The sequence below is a fragment of the Leopardus geoffroyi genome, chromosome E3 (assembly GCF_018350155.1).
Source record: "Leopardus geoffroyi isolate Oge1 chromosome E3, O.geoffroyi_Oge1_pat1.0, whole genome shotgun sequence".
In the NCBI taxonomy this organism is placed as follows: domain Eukaryota; kingdom Metazoa; phylum Chordata; class Mammalia; order Carnivora; family Felidae; genus Leopardus; species Leopardus geoffroyi.
Genome location: NC_059340.1, coordinates 29,790,011 through 29,812,687, shown reverse-complemented (window position 1 = coordinate 29,812,687; position 22,677 = coordinate 29,790,011). Strand labels below are relative to the sequence as shown.

At 42.2% G+C, this 22,677-nt stretch overlaps 1 protein-coding gene across 4 annotated transcripts in view; it reads right to left on the bottom strand.

Moving 5' to 3' along the window:
- The window catches only part of PARN (poly(A)-specific ribonuclease), a 170,686-nt gene that overhangs the window by 84,202 nt on the left and 63,807 nt on the right, over positions 1–22,677 (bottom strand). For all 4 annotated transcript variants that reach the window (XR_006708312.1, XM_045461467.1, XM_045461468.1 and 1 more), the window contains one exon: positions 19,084–19,158. Coding sequence is in view for 3 of the 4 variants with exons in the window: in XM_045461467.1 (XP_045317423.1) it covers positions 19,084–19,158 (75 nt within the window). In the remaining variant the exon portion in view is untranslated. The remainder of the gene's footprint in view (positions 1–19,083; positions 19,159–22,677) is intronic.

The following is a 22,677-nucleotide window of genomic DNA, read 5'->3' as shown; positions in this document are numbered from 1 at the left end:
AGCTGTTCCAAGGACACAGCCTTGAGACCACAAGGTGGTGTTGCAACCATCTGGGCAGTATACGTGACTGAACCCCGTTAAGGCCTCTCCATAAACTTGGAAGATTCTGGCTGGCAGGAGCAGAGATCTATTTGTCTTATGGCGCCCATGACAAGCCTGGTAAGTTCCCTTATTGAACCTGCTGCCTACCCATTTGGGGCGGTCTGCCTCTTTCTGCCGTCTCCCCGTGTCCTCTGTGAGTACGGGCGTCAGTTTACAAACGCACACAGCACCTAAAGGATGTTTTCACTCTGACTCTAACAGTGTCACTTTACCCCAAGTGCAAAGGTGGCCCTGAGCGAGCACCTTAAAACCAGGGCCCCTGTGTCAGCTTTCTATAGCCCCAGGTCCTGAAGGTTTGATCCCTCGAATGTTCCTTGTTGCCTATCCGGCGACACACTGCGTGAGGGGTACACGGCGCACACAGCCTGCTAAATCTGTCTGCATTACTTAGCATGAATAAGCATTCGGCTGACAAGGTTCCCTTCAAGAGGGAACGGAGGACTGGCTTGCCAGCACGCCAGCACCATCTTCTGGTTGGTGAAACGTAACTAAGACACAAAGTCGGCTGTGGAGTTAAACAGCCCTTCAACAGTTTGGTAATTGACCCAGAGGGGAGGCAAACTAGAAAATGAAGCTTTCACAAAATCTGAACCATGTCAGTGGTAAGTAAACACCCTAAGAGGCCAATCATGGACAGAAAAAAAAAATTATTTTTTTTGTTTGGGGGGAGGGGTAGGGGGAGAGGGAGAGGGAGAGAGAGAGAGAGAGAGAGAGAGAGAACACCCTTAAGCAGGCTCCACACCCAGCTCGGGCCGATGCAGGGCTCAATCTCACTACCGTGAGATCATGACCTGAGCTGAAATAAAGAGTCAGACGTTCAACTGAGCCACCCAGGCGCCCCTGAACAGACACAATTTGAACCAGGGGTCCCTACTGGTTGTCATTCCACTTCTGGAAACTTTAGAGCCCCGCCCAGCCTCTCAGCCCTCCCACACTGCAGAACCTGTCATGCCCCGTGAAAGAGATTCCTCACCATGTCCCCAGGGTCACACCCATACCCTGCTGGGTGTGCAGAAAGCCTTTCCCGTGGCTCACATGCCACACCGAAATGTGACGGGGCCAGCCACCGCTACCCAGGCCGTCAGAATCTGGCCCTTTCCGACCACACCTCCCTCTGGTGCTGGATGGCAGGTGGGGAGCATCACCCTGTCTCAGGGGTCCTCACAAGTCGAGAGAAAGATGGAAGATGTGACTCAGCCTTGCTTCTGTGTCCCCCAAAGTCGAGGACTCCTCAGGAGGTGGTGTTGGAGATGGATCTTGGGGCTGAGGTAAACGGGGCCTCCTACTACACAGCTGCTACCACCGCCAAAAAGAACCAGCCCAGGAGACCCCATCCGTGAAGAGACCGGACGGCTGCAAGGAGCGTCTACAATCCCCACTGCTTCCTAGTCTGTGCTGCCACAAGGGACCCCAACAGCTGGCTTCCAGGCCTGCCTTCTTCAATGCAGCACCCCTACCTCCCGGCCAAAAAGGCCCTTGGCTGTGAGATAATCAGGTAATGACATCCGTCCTCCTTCCACAGGAAGGCCCGAACAAGGGGGACAGACAACAGGGTCAGATGTTTAACCGTAATCTCCCTTTCCTGGTGACAAGCATAAAGGTCTCCTCCTGGCCCTTGGAGATGCGACATCAAGGAATGAACGTGCCTCCTAGGTGCTGTCCACACGAACCTCTGGCGCCAGACTGGTCTAGAGACAGGAAGCACCCGAGGATCAAGATCTTTGTCCGTTACCCTCACTTCCTCCCCCACTACTAACACCAGCTATCATGCTCTGCATGCATGGCAGTCTCCTAAAGCATGTGAGCTCAAACCTTGGGGACCAAACCTGCAATGATATTGTTTTATTACAACCTGGTACACATACACATATATCTGCATGTACAGATTTATACCTAAAAAGGTTACATGAAAAAAAGCGAGCCTTGGGAATGCAAGCTGGTGCAGCCACTCTGGAAAACAGTATGGAGCTTCCTCAAAAAACTAAACATAGAACTACCCTACAACCCAGCAATTGCACTACTAGGCATTTATCCACGGGATACAGGTGTGCTGTTTCGAAGGGACACACGCACCCCGATGTTTATAGCAGCACTATCCACAATAGCCAAAGTATGGGAAGAGCCAAAATGTCCATCGATGGATGAATGGATAAAGAAGATGTGGTATATATACACAATGGAGTATTACTCGGCAATCAAAAAGAATGAAATCTTGCCATTTGCAACTACGTGGATGGACCTGGAGGGTATTATGTTAAGTGAAATTAGTCAGTTAGAGAAAGACAAAAACCATATGACTTCACTCATAGGGGACTTTAAGAGACAAAACAGATGAACATAAGGGAAGGGAAGCAAAAATAATGTAAAAACAGGGAGGGGGACAAAACAGAAGAGACTCATAAAAATGGAGAACAAACTGAGGGTTATGGGAGGGGTTGTGAGAGAGGGGATGGGCTAAATGGGTAGGGGGCATTAGGGAAATCTACTCCTGAAATCATTGTTGCACTGTAGGCTAACTAATTTGGATGTAAATTTTAAAAAACTAATAATTAAAAAAAAAAGCAAGCCTACCTTTATTATATGGGACTCACTCTGAAATTTCCTAAATCCTTCCTTTTATAAAAATGCTGCTCATGGGTGCTAGGGTGGCTCAGTCGGTTGAGCATCCAACTCTTGATTTCGGCTCAGGTCGTGATCTCACGGTTCAGGAGATTGAGCCCTGAGTCCAGGCTCTGTGATGAAAGCATGGAGCCTGTCGGTATTCTCTCTCTCTTCTCTCTCTGCCCCTCCCTGACTTGCGCGCACACACATGTGCACGTTCGATCTCTCTAAACAAATAAACATTTTTAAAAAATATTTTTTTAACCTTTATTGATTTTTGAGACAGAGAGAGAGAGCATGAATGGGGAAGGTTCAGAGAGACAGGGAAACACAGAATCTGAAACAGGCTCCAGGCTCTGAGTTGTCAGCACAGAGCCCGACGTGGGGCTCGAACTCTCGTACTGCAAGATCATGACCTGAGCCGAAGTCAGATGCTCACCGACTGAGCCACCCAGGCGCCCCTAAACATTTTTTTTAAAAAGCTGGTCATGCTCACTAAAATGATTTCACAACCCACAGAGAGAGTGTGAAGCAGCGTCTGATAAATGCTGCTGCCAACATCCACTTTCATTGGGCCCTCTTGTGCTTGCACACACCTCCCTCTTCTCCGCTAACCCAGAGGCAGCCCTCTCAAGGACCACACCCAGGCCTCTCCTCAAAGCCTCCCCAGCTCAGCGCCCAGCACCTTCCCAGATTCCAAGGATGTAAATGAACAACCACAGCTGGTTCCCACCCTAGTCTACTGAGACAAAGCGAGCGCGACAAGATTTGGCTCAGACACCGCCCCTGCCCTGAACACAAAACACCTGCCACCGGCATTCCTTCATTCGGTCATTTACTCCCCACCCTGACTCGCCCCAGAAATGCTTCTGTAAATGACATTTAACAGTTTATCAAAAGATGGATCCATCAAGTGGAATTTCTTTTTTTTATAATCTTGTTTGTCAAGGGATAATTTTCATGAACTCTAAATTGGGAACCGAAGTGCACTGTCACCAATTCTTGGAAGCCAATGGCCCATTTATTACTCTGTGCAGCATTTATAGAGGTGGCAGCTTCCCAGATAAATTCAATTTGGCCTCAGTCTCTCAGAGAGGGCTATGAACTAGAGTAAATGCAAAAACCACGCTTCTAGACTTTTAAAAATAAATAGAACTTGCTCGAATATGTCCGTCTATTTCTGACTCGGTACCACAACGCCACCATACACATATGGAGGAGTGCCGTGGGGACGGGGGAGCCAACTCCGACAACAATGAGGCTTTCCAAAGGCGGCTCCCTGTTTGGTCGACAAACTTGGCACTCAACACCTGGAAATTCTCTCAAAAGCCCCGGCTTCTAAAAGAAAACTAGTCAGACATAGTATTTTATTTTTAAAACTTGATTGAATTAAAACAAAACAAAGCAAAACACTGAACCAACCTTACTGCAAGATTTGCACAAAGGGTAAAATTCAAACACACAAACTTCTGTGTTTCTACCTTCTAACTTCCTCTCCAGCCAATCCACCACATGGACCCTCTGCTCCAGTCCCGCCAAAGGATGTGCCGGTCGTGCTCTCCAGCAAAGCTTTCTGAGCCTTCCTGTACCAGGTTACCTGCCGGGGTGAGCAAAGGCCAAAGGCGTCACCTGCTCCAGGAAGCCTTCCCTGTTCCCCCCCCCCCCGCCCCTCCCCCCCCCCCGTCTGCAACTCCACGCCAGGCGGGGCAGGTTCTCTCTCATCACGGCACTGAGCGCGTGTGGACGCTCTAGCTGCCTAGATACCCATCTGCATCATTAGGCCATGAGTTCCTTGAGTGCAGAGACTATTATTTCATATCTATTCCCATCTAAATTTAGTCCCTCCGTTCTTCAAGAGTAGACCGGCAAATATTTATGCAAAGATGAACACTGCAGATTTCAGAAGAAAACCATGTTATTAAAAACTGTGCAACATACCTTCATAATTATTCTCTTCTACGTTGTTACTATAAATAACACTAAACAATTAATTATTAAAAATTATTAAATTTTTGGGGCGCCTGGGTGGCGCAGTCGGTTAAGCGTCCGACTTCAGCCAGGTCACGATCTCGCGGTCCGTGAGTTCGAGCCCCGCGTCAGGCTCTGGGCTGATGGCGCAGAGCCTGGAGCCTGTTTCCGATTCTGTGTCTCCCTCTCTCTCTGCCCCTCCCCTGTTCATGCTCTGTCTCTCTCTGTCCCAAAAATAAATAAACGTTGGGAAAAAAAAAAATTTAAAAAAAAAATTATTAAATTTTTAATGATTTTAAATTATTAAATAATTATTTTAAATCATTAAAAATAAACAATTACCAAAATCAGCAGATCTCCTATAAGTGGCTCATATTTCTTTTTGCTATATAATATGCTGTCATAACTTATTTCCCTTCTCTTGTTAACTACATGGTAATAAAGGATGCATGTGGGGGAAAAAACTCAGTTTGAAAGTTTTATTTTAATGTGTTGCCTTTTCTAGGCTCCCTTTTCCTAATACTACAGCAGGTTGCTCCCTGCCTTTGATGCAATTAGAAAACAAACCAAGGGGCACCTGGCTAGCTCAGTGGGTTAAGCATCCCAACTCTTGATTTCAGCTCAGGTCATGATCTTGTGGTTCCTGGGATTGAGCCCCTAGTTGACTCACGGCTGACAGCACGGAGGCTGCTTGGAATTCTCTCCCTCTCTGCCCCTCCCCCACTCACAGTGTCCCTCTCTCTCCCCCTCCCTCTCTCTCAAAAATAAATATGTAAACTTAAAAAAAAAAACAGTACCCCACATTTCTCCAATTAACATGTAGAAAGGACAAAGGCCATTCCTTCTAACTGGACAGTGTTAATATAAAGCCTTGTTACTAAACAGTTATTTTAAGCAATGTTTGCTTCTTATAATCATACAACTTGAAAAACAGTAATACCTAGATATATTGAAGTGGGGTATGGAAGTTAAGGCAAAGCCATGGTCTGAAGTGTTAGGGGCCATCACCACCATCAATTATAAGTTACTTAACACTTCAGTTGTCTAGCATTTTCTGGCATTTTTGCTAAACATAATGAAGTGACGTTTAGCCTGCTACTAAAGTGATATTTGGGCTTCTTTCCAGGACAAACAAGAAAAGACAGGTTGTAAAAACACTCAACAGTGAAAATATTATCAACAAATATCATGTATCAAAAATGTTTCATATTCATCCTTTCAGAATAGCAGATTTAAGCCAAGAAACTGAAGGAGGAAAATCCAGAGAAACTAATTCCATAAATTTCAGGATTAGAAAACAGACACATAAAATAACTACAGTCAAACCGTATGAAGGAACTATTCTGCCAGCCGTCTGTTTCAAAAGCAAAATGTTTTCCTTTGCTGTGCTCCTGCACGTATATAAAGGCAAGTAATGTTTCAGTCTTAAATTTCAATATTTTAACACATAGGTAAAACCTGTTCACTCTAGAAAAGTCAGAAAATGAAAAAAAAGAAAAACCACAACACACAATAAAGTAAAACTACCTGTAATTCCATCACCCCAAGTGACTCGCTGGTGACATTTTTAGTAACAAAATAGTATTTTGAATTAGCCATTGATGTGCCCCCAAATTATTTCACGTATACCATTTCAGATTTGCTAAAACCAGATTTATTTCATTTTTAAAAATAATCAGGTTGTAAAATGTGGAATCACGGATGAGAGAACAACGTAAACGCGTAAAGACGGACACAGCTAACCTACTTCATCAGCAGTTTGCTATTTCTGATGGCAAAAACACAACACCTACTGGCACTGGAAGCCTCAGGAACAACACTCAGACACAACGTTCACACTGAGTCCTCAAAGTTTGTCTATCAGGGGCCTGAAAGCATTCAGACAGATCGGCCTCACAGCTTTAAACGTCCTACTACCACCAACATTCCAAAAATGTACTAAGAGCGACACGGCACTAAATCAGGCACGATTTAGTATTCTGCATAACCTTAAATAGTATGTACGATAAAAATAACAATGAAACATACAACTCCATTCAAGGATACAAAGAATTATCTGAGTGTATAAAGGGACACATCATATCCTTAGTCATACAGATTCAGTATGTCCAAATAAAGATGTCAATATAATTAATGGGTTAAGATGTCAGCGAAAAATACCAATGGGCTGTTTGACCCTAACAAAAGGATTCTAAAGCTCAATCAGAAGAATAAATAAAAGCTTATTTTGGAATAGGAGTCAAGAGGCCTAGAATTGCTTAAATGTCCAACAAAGAAAACTGTTAAAAGAACAAACTGTGAAACAATACGCAAAGCATACATTACTTTAGATGAAATATACACTTAAATACCATATACACAAGTGAAAGGTAAATCCCAAATATTACTGCAATTATCTTTGTTAATAAAGAGAGGGACACTAGACAATTTTTTGAGTTCTCTGGTAGTTTAAAATGTCACTATTAATAACAATAAATCATCACCGTTTACTAAGAAAAAAATGAGCTGTTTTTAGATTTTTTTTTCGTTTTCATTTGAATCTAATGATTTTTGCATCTCCAGAATTTATTTTAAAAATAAAATTGTGGGGCGCCTGGGTGGCGCAGTCGGTTAAGCGTCCGACTTCAGCCAGGTCACGATCTCGCGGTCCGTGAGTTCGAGCCCCGCGTCGGGCTCTGGGCTGATGGCTCAGAGCCTGGAGCCTGTTTCCGATTCTGTGTCTCCCTCTCTCTCTGCCCCTCCCCCGTTCATGCTCTGTCTCTCTCTGTCCCAAAAATAAATAAACGTTGAAAAAAAAAATTTTTTTTTTAAAAATAAATAAAAAATAAAATAAAATTGTGAGTCTGAGCCCCGTCAGGCCCTGCGCTGATGGCACGGAGCCTGCTTGGGAATCTGTCCCTCCTTCTCTCTGTCTACCCCCGGCTTGTTCTCTCTCTCTCTCTCTTTCAAAATAAATAAACTTGAAAAAAAATGTTTTGAAATGAAAGATAGACTAAGGCACTAATAAAGACACTCTTTAAATTAAAGAATTTAGGGGCGCCTGGGTGGCGCAGTCGGTTAAGCGTCCGACTTCAGCCAGGTCACGATCTCGCGGTCCGTGAGTTCGAGCCCCGCGTCGGGCTCTGGGCTGATGGCTCAGAGCCTGGAGCCTGTTTCTGATTCTGTGTCTCCCTCTCTCTCTGCCCCTCCCCCGTTCATGCTCTATCTCTCTCTCTGTCCCAAAAATAAATAAACGTTGAAAAAAAAATAAAAATAAAAAAATAAAATTGTGGGGCGCCTGGGTGGCGCAGTCGGTTAAGCGTCCGACTTCAGCCAGGTCACGATCTCGCGGTCCGTGAGTTCGAGCCCCGCGTCGGGCTCTGGGCTGATGGCTCAGAGCCTGGAGCCTGTTTCCGATTCTGTGTCTCCCTCTCTCTCTGCCCCTCCCCCGTTCATGCTCTGTCTCTCTCTGTCCCAAAAATAAATAAACGTTGAAAAAAAAAATTTTTTTTTAAAAATAAATAAAAAATAAAATAAAATTGTGAGTCTGAGCCCCGTCAGGCCCTGCGCTGATGGCACGGAGCCTGCTTGGGAATCTGTCCCTCCTTCTCTCTGTCTACCCCCGGCTTGTTCTCTCTCTCTCTCTCTTTCAAAATAAATAAACTTGAAAAAAAATGTTTTGAAATGAAAGATAGACTAAGGCACTAATAAAGACACTCTTTAAATTAAAGAATTTAGGGGCGCCTGGGTGGCGCAGTCGGTTAAGCGTCCGACTTCAGCCAGGTCACGATCTTGCGGTCCGGGAGTTCGAGCCCCGCGTCGGGCTCTGGGCTGATGGCTCAGAGCCTGGAGCCTGTTTCCGATTCTGTGTCTCCCTCTCTCTCTGCCCCTCCCCCGTTCATGCTCTGTCTCTCTCTGTCCCAAAAATAAATAAACGTTGAAAAAAAAAATTTTTTTTTAAATAAAAAAATAAAAAATAAATTAAAGAATTTAAAATAGTAAACACTTGTCATCCAAAAGGGACATAGATAAATAAGTTACGTGAAATGTAATGCATCCGAAAAAGAAAACACTCCCAGAAAACCGTGTGACAGCACGAGAAACGCTCATGACCTAATATTAACTAAAAAGCAGACTCAAAAATGCATCTGAAGTCAGATCCCAATTGATTTTTAAAAGTCATGAAAATACTCATCTCTACAAAATACAATAACTAAAAAGAAATACTTATCAAAATAATACTAGTATTTATGACTAGGTTGTGAGACCATGGTCGAATTTTCTTCTTCATATTTTCAAGTATTTTTCACATTTCCAACAATGAATTTCATTTACTTCTAAAACTGGGGGCAAGAGAGCACAACAAAAGCAGTTTGTTACAAGTGATACTACAATTAAATATGACAGATCCACTAAATACTCTGATAGTGTAACAGAAAGCCAACATTCTTAGATCCAGACAACATGGGCTTGAGAACACAAAAATCAAATCCCATGCTTTGCTATGGACCAGAAACAATTTAACAGAACATGAAGATTCAGCCTCCAGAGCTCTAACACTGCATTTCTTTCTCCTGGTTACATTCTCACTGCCACAGAACTCATTTTCTTATTGCTGCTTTAAAGCGGGTAATTATGTTAAGAACTTGGGAAGCCTTATCTGGCAGTCAGGAAGCTTTCTGCCCTATTCTCATACCAGCTAATGCCCTAAAGAATACTAATTAGGGAGATTTCAAGTTATCGCTACTCTCTTAAATAAACCTGCCTGATACAGATCTCATAGGACAGATGTGCAACACTGCTAATTCTCAAGATTAAACACATGGGAGAATTAGGAAAACAAGGCTCTTAATAAATATTATTAAAAATTTCCACAGTACTTTCTGCAGATTAAGTGATTTAGAGGAGTTAAAAAAAAAAGTCAATTGCTTTAAGAAGTTTTCAACAGAAGATATACATACACAAAACAAGACATTCACGCTATCTCACTAATAATGATTTTCCTTTACCAATAAGTCACTACTACAAAAACTTCGCCTGTATAAAAACAAATGCATTGTTTCTCGGATGCAGTACTTATGGCATGAAACTCATGTATCATTTAAACACACAAGTAATTTATTAGGGCCTCCCTCTAAAACGAGCTTATTTAATAGAACCATTAGAAAGTCATGTCACAGCTGAACTCATTTATCTATTGCTATATTTATAATTCAAGATAACTGTTGTAAAGTAACACTACACAGAGTTTAAGATTAGGAAAATTAACATGAAAGGAAAAACATTTTTTTTTTTTTTGGTTCTTTCTTGAATGTTCTGCACATTTCCTCTTTGACAAGAGTAAATACACAATAACACACTAGCCAACGATGAAAAAGGCAACAAATAGAAAGAAGCAAAGATATCAAATCCTTTGATTTTGTCTATTGGCATACATGCCTACCCAAAAGGAACTGAATTTAAGTCACTTTTAATTGGTTAAAGGAGCTAAGTCTCAGGTTGTCTGTTGTTTTTCGTTTTTTGTTTTTAAATGCATTAACATGAGATTTTAAAATGTTATTTAACATGGAGCGCCTGGGTGGCTCAGCTGAGTGTCCAGCTTCGGCTCATGTCATGATCTCACAGTTCGTGAGTTTGAGCCCCGTGTCGGGCTCTGTGCTGACAGCTCTGAGCTGGAGCGTGCTTCAGATTCTGTGTCTCCCTCTTTCTCTGCCCCATCCCCACTCAAGCCCTGTGTCTCTCTCTCTTAAAAATAAATAAAACATTAAAAAAAATTTTTTTTAATAAATGTTATTTAACAAACAGAAAGAGGTAGTTAAGCACGATATAATAATATGGCAGGAAGTGTTCCATCGAAATCATATAGTACACAATTTAAAAGCACAAATAAAGGAGCGCCTGGGTGGCGCAGTCGGTTAAGCGTCCGACTTCAGCCAGGTCACGATCTCGCGGTCCGTGAGTTCGAGCCCCGCGTCAGGCTCTGGGCTGATGGCTCAGAGCCTGGAGCCTGTTTCCGATTCTGTGTCTCCCTCTCTCTCTGCCCCTCCCCCATTCATGCTCTGTCTCTCTCTGTCTCAAAAATAAATAAACTTTGAAAAAAAAAATTAAAAAAAATAAAATAAAATAAAATAAAAGCACAAATAAAGGTATTCTGCCTCCAGTACTGGAGAAATACGCTTCTGACAAATCAACTTTTCTGCTGATCTGAGAAAAAGTGAAAAAACAAAAACAACCCCAAGTATCTGAGGGCTCTGGAATATAAACAGAAACAGGTAGATTTTGCAAAGGAGTCAAAAATTGGGGGAAGCCAGATGGCACAAAGTGAATTTCCTGGGTGTGTGTGTGTGTGTGTGTGTGTGTATGTGTGTGTGTGTGTGAGAGAGAGAGAGAGAGACAGAGAGAGACAGAGAGAGAGAGAGAGACAGAGAAAGACTATGCCCTCAAGGGAAATTGCAGCTAAAAGGGTATAGGGCAACTAAAACTCTGAAAGAAGAATCCTATGTCTTCCTGGTAAGAGGAACCAGAAGCAGGAGGCAACCAGTGACAAAGGAATTCCAGAACAGAAGAAACCAGAAAGTGGGAACTCCAAATTTGGTGTATAGCCTCAGCCCATGTGTCTGCATGATGCTTACTTAACCTTTTTAAGATTTTATTTTTAAGTAATCCCTACACCCAACATGGGGCTAGAACTTACGCCCCTGAGAACAAGAGTTGTATGCTCTACCAACTGAGCCAGGTGCTCCAACCCTTACTTAACCTCGCATGTGGCAGACTGAAAGCAGTCTGAGCTGAGATCTGAGCCACAGACCTGCCATAGACATGAGTTTGTAGTCTGAGTTTAATTAAACTAAATGCTTGCTAGAACTAAAACAAAATATCAACACTCTTCTGAGGGATCTAAGTGAATGCAGGGTCTCCAGAAAAGAATATTCACAATGTCCAGGAAAACAATCCCAAATTACTTAGCATGTGAAGAGCCAAGAATACATGACCCATCTCAAGGGAACCGTGATCAACAGGTACCAACACATAAGTGATGCAGATGCTAGAATTATTAGACAAAGACTTTAAATAAGCTATTCTAATTATGTTCAGTGAGGTAAAGGAACAGAGGCTCAAAATAAATGAAGACAGGAAACCTCAACAGAGAAAAAGGAAAGATAAAAATAAACTGAATGGAAATAACAGAACAGGAAAATATAATACACAAAGTAAAATTCACTGGATGGGCTTAACAGTAGAAAAATGAGAACTGAAGGAAAGGCCAGTGAGCTTGTAGATCAACAGAAATACCCAACAAGAAGAAGAGAAAAGAAAGGTAGGAAAAAAAATGAACTACTGGAACAACATCAAAAAGCCTCTAGCATATAGGTAATTGGAGCCCCAAGGAGGAGATACAAGAGAATACAGAACAGGAAAAAAATATGTGAATAATGTCTAAAAACTTCTTAAATCTGGTGAAAGACATACATTTATAGATTCAAGCAGCTCAGTCAACACCCAATGGGATAATTACAAACAAAGCCATTCCTAAATACATCATAGTCAAACTGCTGAAACCAAGGATAAAGAGATAATCTTGAATATCTATATTTCTATATGGCAACAATGATGCAATTATTGTACACTTCTCCTCAGAAACCGTTGGAGACCAGGAGACAGTGGAACAACATCTTTAAAATGCTAAAAGAGAAACCCAGAATTCCATACCCAGCTAAAATAACCTACATGGATGAAGACAAAATACAGATATTCTCATATAAAGGAAAACTAAGAGGATCAGCTGCCACAACAGCAGCATTATATGAAATACTGATGGAAGTTCCTTACACTGAAGCGACATGATACTCTAAAGAAACTTGGATCTTCAGGAATGAATGAAGACATCTGAATTGGTAAGTATCTGGGTAAAGAGAAAAGAATCCACCCTTTTAATATCTTAAAATAGATATGACTGTTTAAAGCAAAATTATAACACAACTTTGTAGGATTTATAATGCATGCAAATATTATACATACACCAAATATAGCTTGAAAACCAATGGGGACTGCAATAAATGAACCTATATGGAATGTAAGCTTTCTACATCATGTGTGAAGTAGTATAATATGAACTCTAATTACACTGAAAAGTTATGAACAGATGTTAAAATATCTAAAGCAACCACTAAAAAATAATGTAAAGTGAGCATTAGAAAGGCAAGAGAGAAATTAAAATGGTATTCTTTAAAAACTTCAAATAACCCAAAAGAGGACAGGAGAGGGAGAAACAAAGGAACAAAAGTAGAGGGAACAAAGAACAAATTTTAAAATGACAAAAGCACTGAGGCGCCTGGGCGGCGCCTTTGGGCTCTGTGCTGACAGCTCAAAGCCTGGAGCCTGCTTCAGATTCTGTGCCCCCCACTCCCTCTCCGCCCCTCCCTCACTTGCTCTCTCTGTCTCTCTCTCTCTCTCAAAAATAAATAACACTTAAAAAAATGTGTATGCACCTAATAACACAGTCTTAAAGCTGACACGATTAAAAGGAAATAGACAATTCCATAATCACAGGAGATTTTATTAACACCCTCTCTCAAAAATTAATAGATTAAATAAAACACTGGTAAAGACATTGAATATCTAAGCACCAGTAACCTTTATACACCAAACCATATACTGCAGAACTCACATTCTTTTCCGGGGCACACAGTATGTTCAGCAAGGTAGACCTTGCGTTAGGCCATAAAGCAAGTTTCGGTAAACTTTAGAAGACTGAAATCATAGTGAAACCTCTAATCACAACAGAATTAAATTGGGAATTAGCGTCAAGAGTTCAAGGAAAATTTCTAAACACTTGGAAATGAAGCAATATGCTTCTAAACAATCCAGGGTCAAAGGAGAAATTAGAAAATGCATCTAATTTAATAATAATGGGATTACAACACGTAATTTGTGGGAGGCACCTAAAGCAGTGCTTAGAGAATAATTTGTGGCTTGCAATGTTTATATTGGAAACAAAAAAGGTCAAAGTCAATGGCTAGGAAAGAGTCTCGGCTACATCCACAGTGCTAGCTGGCTGTGAGGGCTTGCACACCCACACAGAAAGTAAGAAGGTACAGCTGAGAGTAAGAAACGGGGCAGACGTGCAAACTGCTTACACGTCGCATGTCTTCCCCAACCCAGCTGGCAAAAGGTAGAAGCCTCACCGGCTCAAGGTGTTTAAGCACACACATGACCACTCCCTGGCTGACCACTGAGCTATACTGACCCAGGGGCGACCTTTAGGAAGCCAGGGGTGAACCAGTGTAGAAGAACGTTTTAAAATCAATCACAGAAGGCAGCTCTTTCTGCCCACGGGTCCTGTTCCTGTGCTTTAATAAAATCACCTTTTTTAACCCCCCCAAAAAATAAAATATAACATAAATAAAATAAAATAAAATAAAATAAAATAAAATAAAATAAATAAAATAAAATAAAATAAAAATCAATCACATAGGGCTCTACTTCAGGAAGTGGGAAAAAGAAGGGCAAAGTAAACCCTAAGCAAATAAAAGGAAGGAAAAAGGGAAGAAAAAAAAGGGCAGAAACCCAGTAAATAGGCAATAACAAACAATACAGAAAATGAATTAAAACAAAAGCTGGTTCTTTGAAAAGACCGTCGAAATTAGTAACCCCCACCAAGCATGATCAAGGAAAAATAAGAACACACATCACTAATATCACATATGAAGCAAGGCATTATCACTACAGACTCTGCAGGCATTAAAAGGAAAACAAAAAGCACAGGTAAATTTTAAAGTTATAAGCACCCTTGGGGCGCCTGGGTGGCGCAGTCGGTTAAGCGTCCGACTTCAGCCAGGTCACGATCTTGCGGTCCGGGAGTTCGAGCCCCGCGTCGGGCTCTGGGCTGATGGCTCAGAGCCTGGAGCCTGTTTCCGATTCTGTGTCTCCCTCTCTCTCTGCCCCTCCCCCGTTCATGCTCTGTCTCTCTCTGTCCCAAAAATAAATAAACGTTGAAAAAAAAAAAAAATTAAAGTTATAAGCACCCTTTAGCAAAACAATGCTGACTAATCGCCTCGGGTCATATCCACAACTCAAAGATTTGCCTGTTCTGCGCAAATAAAAGCTGTGCGTTTAAAAGTACAACTTAATATAAACATGCTCATACTCTAAAGCGAAGTGAAGCAAGTTTCTCCCTCCATCCCAACAAACTGTCCTGAACGAGCTCCTAAGGCAGCGTATCAGAAATTTATACAACTACCTGCTGGCTTTACAAAATAATTGTCAGATTTCTACCTCTTCTAAAGTGCCTTTATCAATTTCTGCTTTTTAAATATTTCTGGCAGTATGCTACAATTTCCAGCTTTCAACATAAGTGAAAAAGTTTTTTTTCTCAAGCTATTACTATGAAAATGTATGATGCATTTAGGACACTCAAGACAAAAATACTCAATGTCTAAACACTGAGGGTATGACTAGAAGGTTCTCTGAACTTTTGAAATATTGCTGGGCCCCTCCCTAACAAAACTACATTAGGTATATAAAAATCTTGGTTTTTTTGCAAGTTTATTTTTATTTATTTATTTTGAGCGAGAGAACACAGGAGAGAGGCAGAGAGAGAGAGGGAGAGAGAATCCCAAGCAGGCTCCAAGCTATCAGCACGGAGCCTGAGGCGGGGCTCAATCCCACGAACCATGAGATCATAACCTGAGCTGAAACCCAGAGCTGGATGTTTAACCAACTGAGCCACCCAGGTGCCCCAGGAATATAAGAATCTTAAATATGAATGAGCAATTCAGAAGTTACAATGAAAGGTGATTTCTCACTCCAGTTCTTTGAGGAAAATTCCCCAACAGTGACATTAAGTGACATTCTCCATGGTCACGAACTACCTTACCTCAAGAGCTACCGGGGAACAATGCTCAATGTATGGCTTGAATGGGCTATCACCACCTGAACACCCCAAAGCCACAAAGACCCTCACCTTGATGTTTTGCAAACAAACAAAACAATCAGGAATCAAACCAAATGGCACTCAGAAAGATTTTAATTATTAGTATAACAACGTTCCCTAGAAAAAGAGAACTTTCATATTCAAGATATTGAAAATGTTTTGGTTTTTTTTTTTTAATCTCGGTTAGACTTAGTATTATCAAAAGACAGGTGTCAGTTTAGAAGCCATTTCTTAAATGTAAATCAAAAATTAGTTTGTAACAGAGCCAAAGAAGCCATTACAAGCTGCTATATAAATAGGCATTTAATGATTTTTCCAATGTTACATTATTGATCTAACAGGCCCTTTGTTTCCGCTGAAATGAATAAGTAATTTGTTTAAGTTAACACTAATAGGATTTGCAGCACATTAGCTATCCTAGGTCTCTCTCATCATCAGAATTACTACGATAAAAAACAGATTTTTACACTTTCAATGAAACTGCATAATTTTAGACATCACGGCAAAAGACCAGAGACATTATAAATATCCATCCCATGCAAAAAGGCATTTTTAAAAAAATTTTTTAAATGTTTTTTTATTTATTTTTGAGAGAAAGAGACAGAATACAAGCAGGGGAGGGGCAGAGAGAGAGGGAGACAAAGAATCCGAAGCAGGCTCCAGGCTCCGAGCTGTCAGCACAGAGCCCCACACGGGGCTCAAACTCACGAGCTGTGAGATCATGACCTGAGCTGAAGTCAGATGCTTAACCGACTGAGCCACCCAGGTGCCCCAGCAAAAACGCATTTCCAAGTCATGATACTTTGACTATCATTTACCCAGCTCAATAAACATTTACTCTCAGCACTAAAAACACCACGGTGAGCAAGAGGTCTGGTTCCTGATCTCAAAGAGTTTACAGTTCACCAGGGAAGATCATCAAACAAGGTATATCCATGAAGGATGCCAGGCTGCACAGAAATGGGGCCCAGAGAAGGAGACATCCAGAGAAATGGATGTTTAAGCCGACATGAGGCAGGAAATGGGACATAGCCAAGCTCTGGAGGAAAAGGATGGTAAAGAGGTGGCTTGTGGCAAAGAAACTTATGGTCATAGGCACAGCATGTGCAAATGGCCAGGTATTTCTGTTAGGTGTTGTCCTCTGTGTAAGAGCCTACAATGGAAACGGAGTCTTTACTAGTAAAGCTGCATCTCTTGAGACACAATAGTCACCTACTTCAGGTAGGAGGAAAAAGGTAAAAAGGTCACAATTTCATCTTGGCCTCTTCCCCATGTTACTCACTCAAACACACGTTTCTACTCATGCCACGGTGCGTTCCGGGCACTGGAGAAGGAGTCAGTGGGGAATGAGGCAGACTCAATACTGCCCTCAGGGAAGCAACACACAAAACCAATCAAATGATGTGCCTCTGGAGCAACGTGATTCTGAAATGCAGTTCCCAGATTTCAGGTATCGCTGAATGAAATACTGAGCTCGAAAGCTACCGTTGGAGGCATATTGCGATCGTAAGTAAGGGAGCAAGCATTACTAGACATCAAACATGGTACCACAGGAACGTCACAAGACGCTGTGACACCGCACACACATAAACGAGGAGTCTGCTCGTGTGTGCAAGCAAATACCACCAGCTGGTGCTTTACACATCTCACGGCACGTTCGCACACTCTCATTTTTACTGTTCGCAGCAAGGGAGGCCAAGCAGATATGTGAATAATCACCTAGCATTTGTCAAGCACCGCTGGTGGAGTGCCAGGCCCCCCACTAATGTCCATGACCTCGCTTCACAAAGTACCCGTCACCGAATCCACCTCTCAGATGAGGAGCCCATGGCTTGGAGAGTTCACATAACCTGCCCAAAGACACACAGCCGAGGAGCGGTGGGGCGAGGGTAGGCCCCGGGGCAGTCTGCATCTCCTCTACCCCACCGTGTGGCTTCAGTGTCACACAAGTATGCGCTGTGAGGGAGGTGAAGGGTGATGCTGGGCCAAGGAGGTGTGGCTAGACTTCCAGCCAAAAGTTCTAGTTCTGTGTCCTTGCAGCCGCATGAAAGTCTTGTTACACTCTCGATCTCAGAGTCCCTTTCCCCTCCCCGAAGTTATCTTTGCCTCTCTAATAATCAATCCCTCTGGGGGCCATCTCAATGGCCTTTCTAAGGATCGCAGGAGAATGTATCACAGAAATAAGCAAATACCAAAACATTTAACAAGCAACATCATTCACACCCTGTATCCAACACTATTCTCGGTGTCACATGCTCCTGAAGGACATTTCATACTGAAAGCCACTACCAAGTAATCGTCATACACGTTCAAAGCTGTGCCAAGCTTCATGTACATCATCTCCTGATCTCCTGTAATCTTCACAATAACCCCAATAAATTCATACTGTCATCCTCACTTTACAGAGATAAGCAGAAGCTTGTCAAGGTTAAAGAACTTGCCCAAGGTCATACAACTACAGGTAGGGCAGCAGTGTGATTCCAGAGCCTAAGCTCTTCACTGCAATGTAACCTATATTCCTGCAGTGGTCATATAATTAAGAAGAAACACCAAAATACTCTGATCTGAATGGGTGTACTTGTGGAAGTTTTCATATATAGTTACTCATTTAGTTACCTTATCAGAATTATATAGTTTCAGTATGTGGTACCTTGTTAAATAAACAAAAGTTTAATTAGACATATCACTTTAGGGGAGCTTGGGTGGCTCAGGTGGTTGAGAGTCAGACTCGATTTCAGCTCAGGTCATGATCTCACGGTCGTGGGATCGAGCCCCGCGTCAGGCTCTGTGCTGCTGAGCATGGAACCTGCCTAAGATTCTCTCTCTCTCTCCCTCTGCCCCTCTGCCACTCACACAAGCACTCTCTCTCTCAAAGTAAATAAATAAACATTAAAAAAAAAAAAGACAGAACACTTTAAAATTCCACACCGCTTACATTATTAAGCACCAGGGAAACTTGAAATCTATTTGAGGAAGCAGCTGTTTAACAACACATATTTTATCAATAACTTTCAATCCTAAGGAAATACATTTTCAGATGGTTAATAGCAAAATTATTTAGGATCCGGTGAGAGATGTGGTGTTCCATCTTTTACCGTTCTATTTTGAAAGCAAATAAAACATCTTCCAGTGTGTTTGTAAAACAAGTATTCGAGACAAGTTTAATGAAATGAATAGATGACAAAAACATAAATAAATGGAAAAAGTACAGAGACGAACAATGGATACAGGTATCACTTTTTGATGCTCCCCATTCTGCTCAATTTGCTACTTTTAATTCTCAAAGCCAATCTGCAACTCGTTTTAAAAAAAGTGCAACGCGAGGGGAACAGAAAGGAGGCAATCTACACGTGATACTGACTGATTACCACCTTTATTTTAGACACAGCTCTAAACAAACCAGGCAGCAATGCTTGTGAATCAGAGGACTGGAGCCACCGCATAAAGAGGGCAAGCTTGCATTTTCATTCATATACAAAACCTCTACCCCAAGCACTCACCAATCTGTACTTGTTCGGGCTGGCTGAGAGAGACAAACGCTGATGTGTCATCAATCCAGGATATCTGAATGTTACCTGTAATAGCGAAATAAAAGTAAAGGGAACATGTGACCCTTCAGATCACTACCAGACTTCATTTGCATGTCTGATATATATTTCAGAATGTGTTAATTTTTTAAAAATTTTCCCCTAGTTTTCCTTTTTAATATTTATTTATTTTAGAGAGAGAGAGAGAATGAGCAGGGGAGGGGCAGAGAGAGAGAGGGAGACACGGAATCTGAAGCAGGCTCCAGGTTCTGAGCTGTCAGCACAGAGCCCAATGTGGGAGTCGAACCCACAGACCGTGGTGAGATCATGACCTGAGCCGAAGTCGGACGCTTAACCGCCTGAGCCACCCAGGCGCCCCTGTTTTCATTTTAATTAAAAAAAACAAATGACTGGTGTGATACTGGACAGATAATCTCTCTGCATCTCTGTCCTCATCAGATGCTGACGATGGCACTTACTGCATTAAGCATTTCAGGAGAGGCATAAGCTTTGAAAATTACAACTGGAAAACACAAAAGGAATCCAAGTAGCAAGAAGTGAGAAAAACTCAACGTTGATCTCAAGGCCAGGTAAAGCAAACAGGTAGCAGGTAGACGAGGACCAAAGAAAAGAAGGTGTCAGAGAGAGGAAACCAAGACAGACTAACGGAGGCAAGAAAAAACCGAGAGGGGCAGAAAGCAGTCTAGCGAAACCAAGTGATGTTCACATGAAGAGAGACAGACCTTCCAGAAAGGCTAACCACCTGCAGACAGACAGAAGGCACGAGGGCGCTGGGGAGAAGGAAGGACAGGCGTGGTGGGGCAGAAGCTCGAGAAAACTGAAGGGGAAGCAGAGGCCTAATTATTCTGCTACCGCTCTCCTCCAAAAGACACACAAGACTGGAATGATTAAAACTGGGTAAACATCACCGGAATTTAGTAGTGAAAAAAAATGTTTTTAATTCCTGCTGAAATTTTCAAAGGCTACAAATGCTTGCAAACTCATTGTCATAGGACAAAAACTCACTTCCTGTTGCACAGCAAGGTACCATAATGACTTCCTCAATGACTAAAGTCCCTTCTCTACTGTGTGTGTTTTAGATAAATAATAATAGTCAACATTTATTTAGTCGCTGTAGGCCACAAACTATGCTAAATGCCTTCCACGAATTAGCTCATTTAGTCCTCGTGAAATGCTGAATACAGTAAGTGGCATCATCAGCATCTCCGGTGAGGACACAGACACACAGAGAGATTATCTGTCCAGTATCACACAACTCATCTGTTTTTTAAGTAAAACGAAAACGGGGGCGCTTGGATGGCTCAGTCAAGTTAAGTGTCTGATTTAGGCTCAGGTCATGATGTCACAGTTCATGGGTTCCAGCCCCACATCAGACTCCAAGATGGCAGTGCAAAACCTGCTTGGGATTCTCTCTCACCTTCTCTCTGCCCCCTCCCACCCAGGCTTTTTCGCTCTCTCAAAATAAATAAACTTAAAAAGAAAAAATTGAGGGGCACCTGGGTGGCTCGGTTGGTTGAGCGTCCAACTCTTGATTTCAGCTCAGGTCATAATCTCAGGGTTGATGGGTTCAAGCCCCGCATTGGGCTCTGCACTGACAGCGTGGAGCCTGCCTGGGATTCTCTCTCTCCCTTTCTCTCTGTCCTTCCCCTGCTTGTGCTCTCTCTCTCTCAAATACATAAATACGCTTTTAAAAAAATGTTAAAAAAAAAAAAGAAAACAAAATTCTCCCCTGAGCCTTCTACTTAATTTACCCAATTAAAGGTTGACTAAATAGGGTAAGCACTTCGCAATTCGAGAAAGAACGGCAACAACATCAAAAGCTCTCAAAACAAATTAGCCATGAAATTCAATTGCATTTCCAGATCTGTATTTAAATTAACAAGCAAGGGGCGCCTGGGTGGCGCAGTCAGTTAAGCGTCCGACTTCAGCCAGGTCACGATCTCGCGGTCTGGGAGTTCGAGCCCCGCGTCGGGCTCTGGGCTGATGGCTCAGAGCCTGGAGCCTGTTTCCGATTCTGTGTCTCCCTCTCTCTCTGCCCCTCCCCCGTTCATGCTCTGTCTCTCTCTGTCCCAAAAATAAATAAACGTTGAAAAAATAAATAAATAAATAAATAAATAAATAAATAAATAAATAAATAAATAAATAAATTAACAAGCAAGACCAGAATTTCAGACGTCATTGAGATGGCTGCAAAGACTGGGAAACATACCTTGTTTCGCTTACGTTTCTAAAAGTTAAGTCTGTAAAGTGTTTTGCTTATAAAATCTAATACATATAGGGGCGCCTGGGTGGCGCAGTCGGTTAAGCATCCGACTTCAGCCAGGTCACAATCTCGCGGTCCGTGAGTTCGAGCCCCGCGTCGGGCTCTGGGCTGATGGCTCAGAGCCTGGAGCCTGTTTCCGATTCTGTGTCTCCCTCTCTCTCTGCCCCTCCCCCGTTCATGCTCTGTCTCTCTCTGTCCCAAAAATAAACGTTGAAAAAAAAAAATTTTTTTTTAAATAAAAAAATCTAATACATATATGCTTATTTTAGGAAATACAGAAAAGCATAAAGAAGCCTATCTCACAGTCAGAGAAGGGGCGCCTGGGTCGCTCAGTCAGGTGAGCGTCTGACTCTCGATTTCAACCCAGGTCATGTCCCAGGGTCGTGGGATCGAGCCCTGTGTCGGACCCCCACTCTAAGCGTGGAGCCTCCTTAAGATCCTCTCTCTCTCCATGAGCCCCGTTTTGGGTAAGCTCGATCCCTGCTTGGGGCAAGAAACATGAGCCCTGACTTTCTCTCTCTCTCTGTCTCTGTCCCTCATGGGATTCTCTCTCTCTCTGCCCCTTGCTCACTTGTGCCCTCTCTCTCTCAAAAAAAAAAAAAAAAAAAAAAAAAAGATTCTTTCTCTCCCTCTGCCCCTCCCTGCTCCTGCTCGCACTTTCTCTAAAAAAATAAAAAATAAAAAAACTCAAAACAGTCAGTGGTAATAGCATGAAGCTTCCTTTCAGTCTGGTTTCTATACAAAGTGTTAACAAAAAAAGTTATATAGGAATCCTACTTTGTACCTGCTTTTTACACGAAATGTTAAAATATAAACACTTTACCATCTTTTAATAAACTCTTCAGATATTCTTTAAATGGCTACATTTTAGAGGATATTAGCCCGGTGAAAAGGTACATAAACATTAACGGACAGTCTTAGTATTGGCCATTCAGATTTCGTGCTGCCTTTACCTAAAATTTCAAAGGAGAACAGTTTAAATATTTCGCTGGTTAAAGAGGAACTGCTGAAGACTCCAGAAGGGTCATTATAAACCCTCATCGGAAGACTGTTCGATTCCACCTATCACCTGACCTGATAAAACGGTGCCCTACCGCCCTCATAACTCCTATCTCGGTCCTCTTAAACATCTGTGTTCATGTGCTTGGACTATTCAGTGTCAAGCCGTGACTTGCCCTTACGAAATAGACGTTCTCTCTGAATTTAATCTTAAACATGATTTATCCTCTGCCTAGATTTATTTTCCATGGTCAGCACTAAGGGCAGTCACAGTAATAGTATCC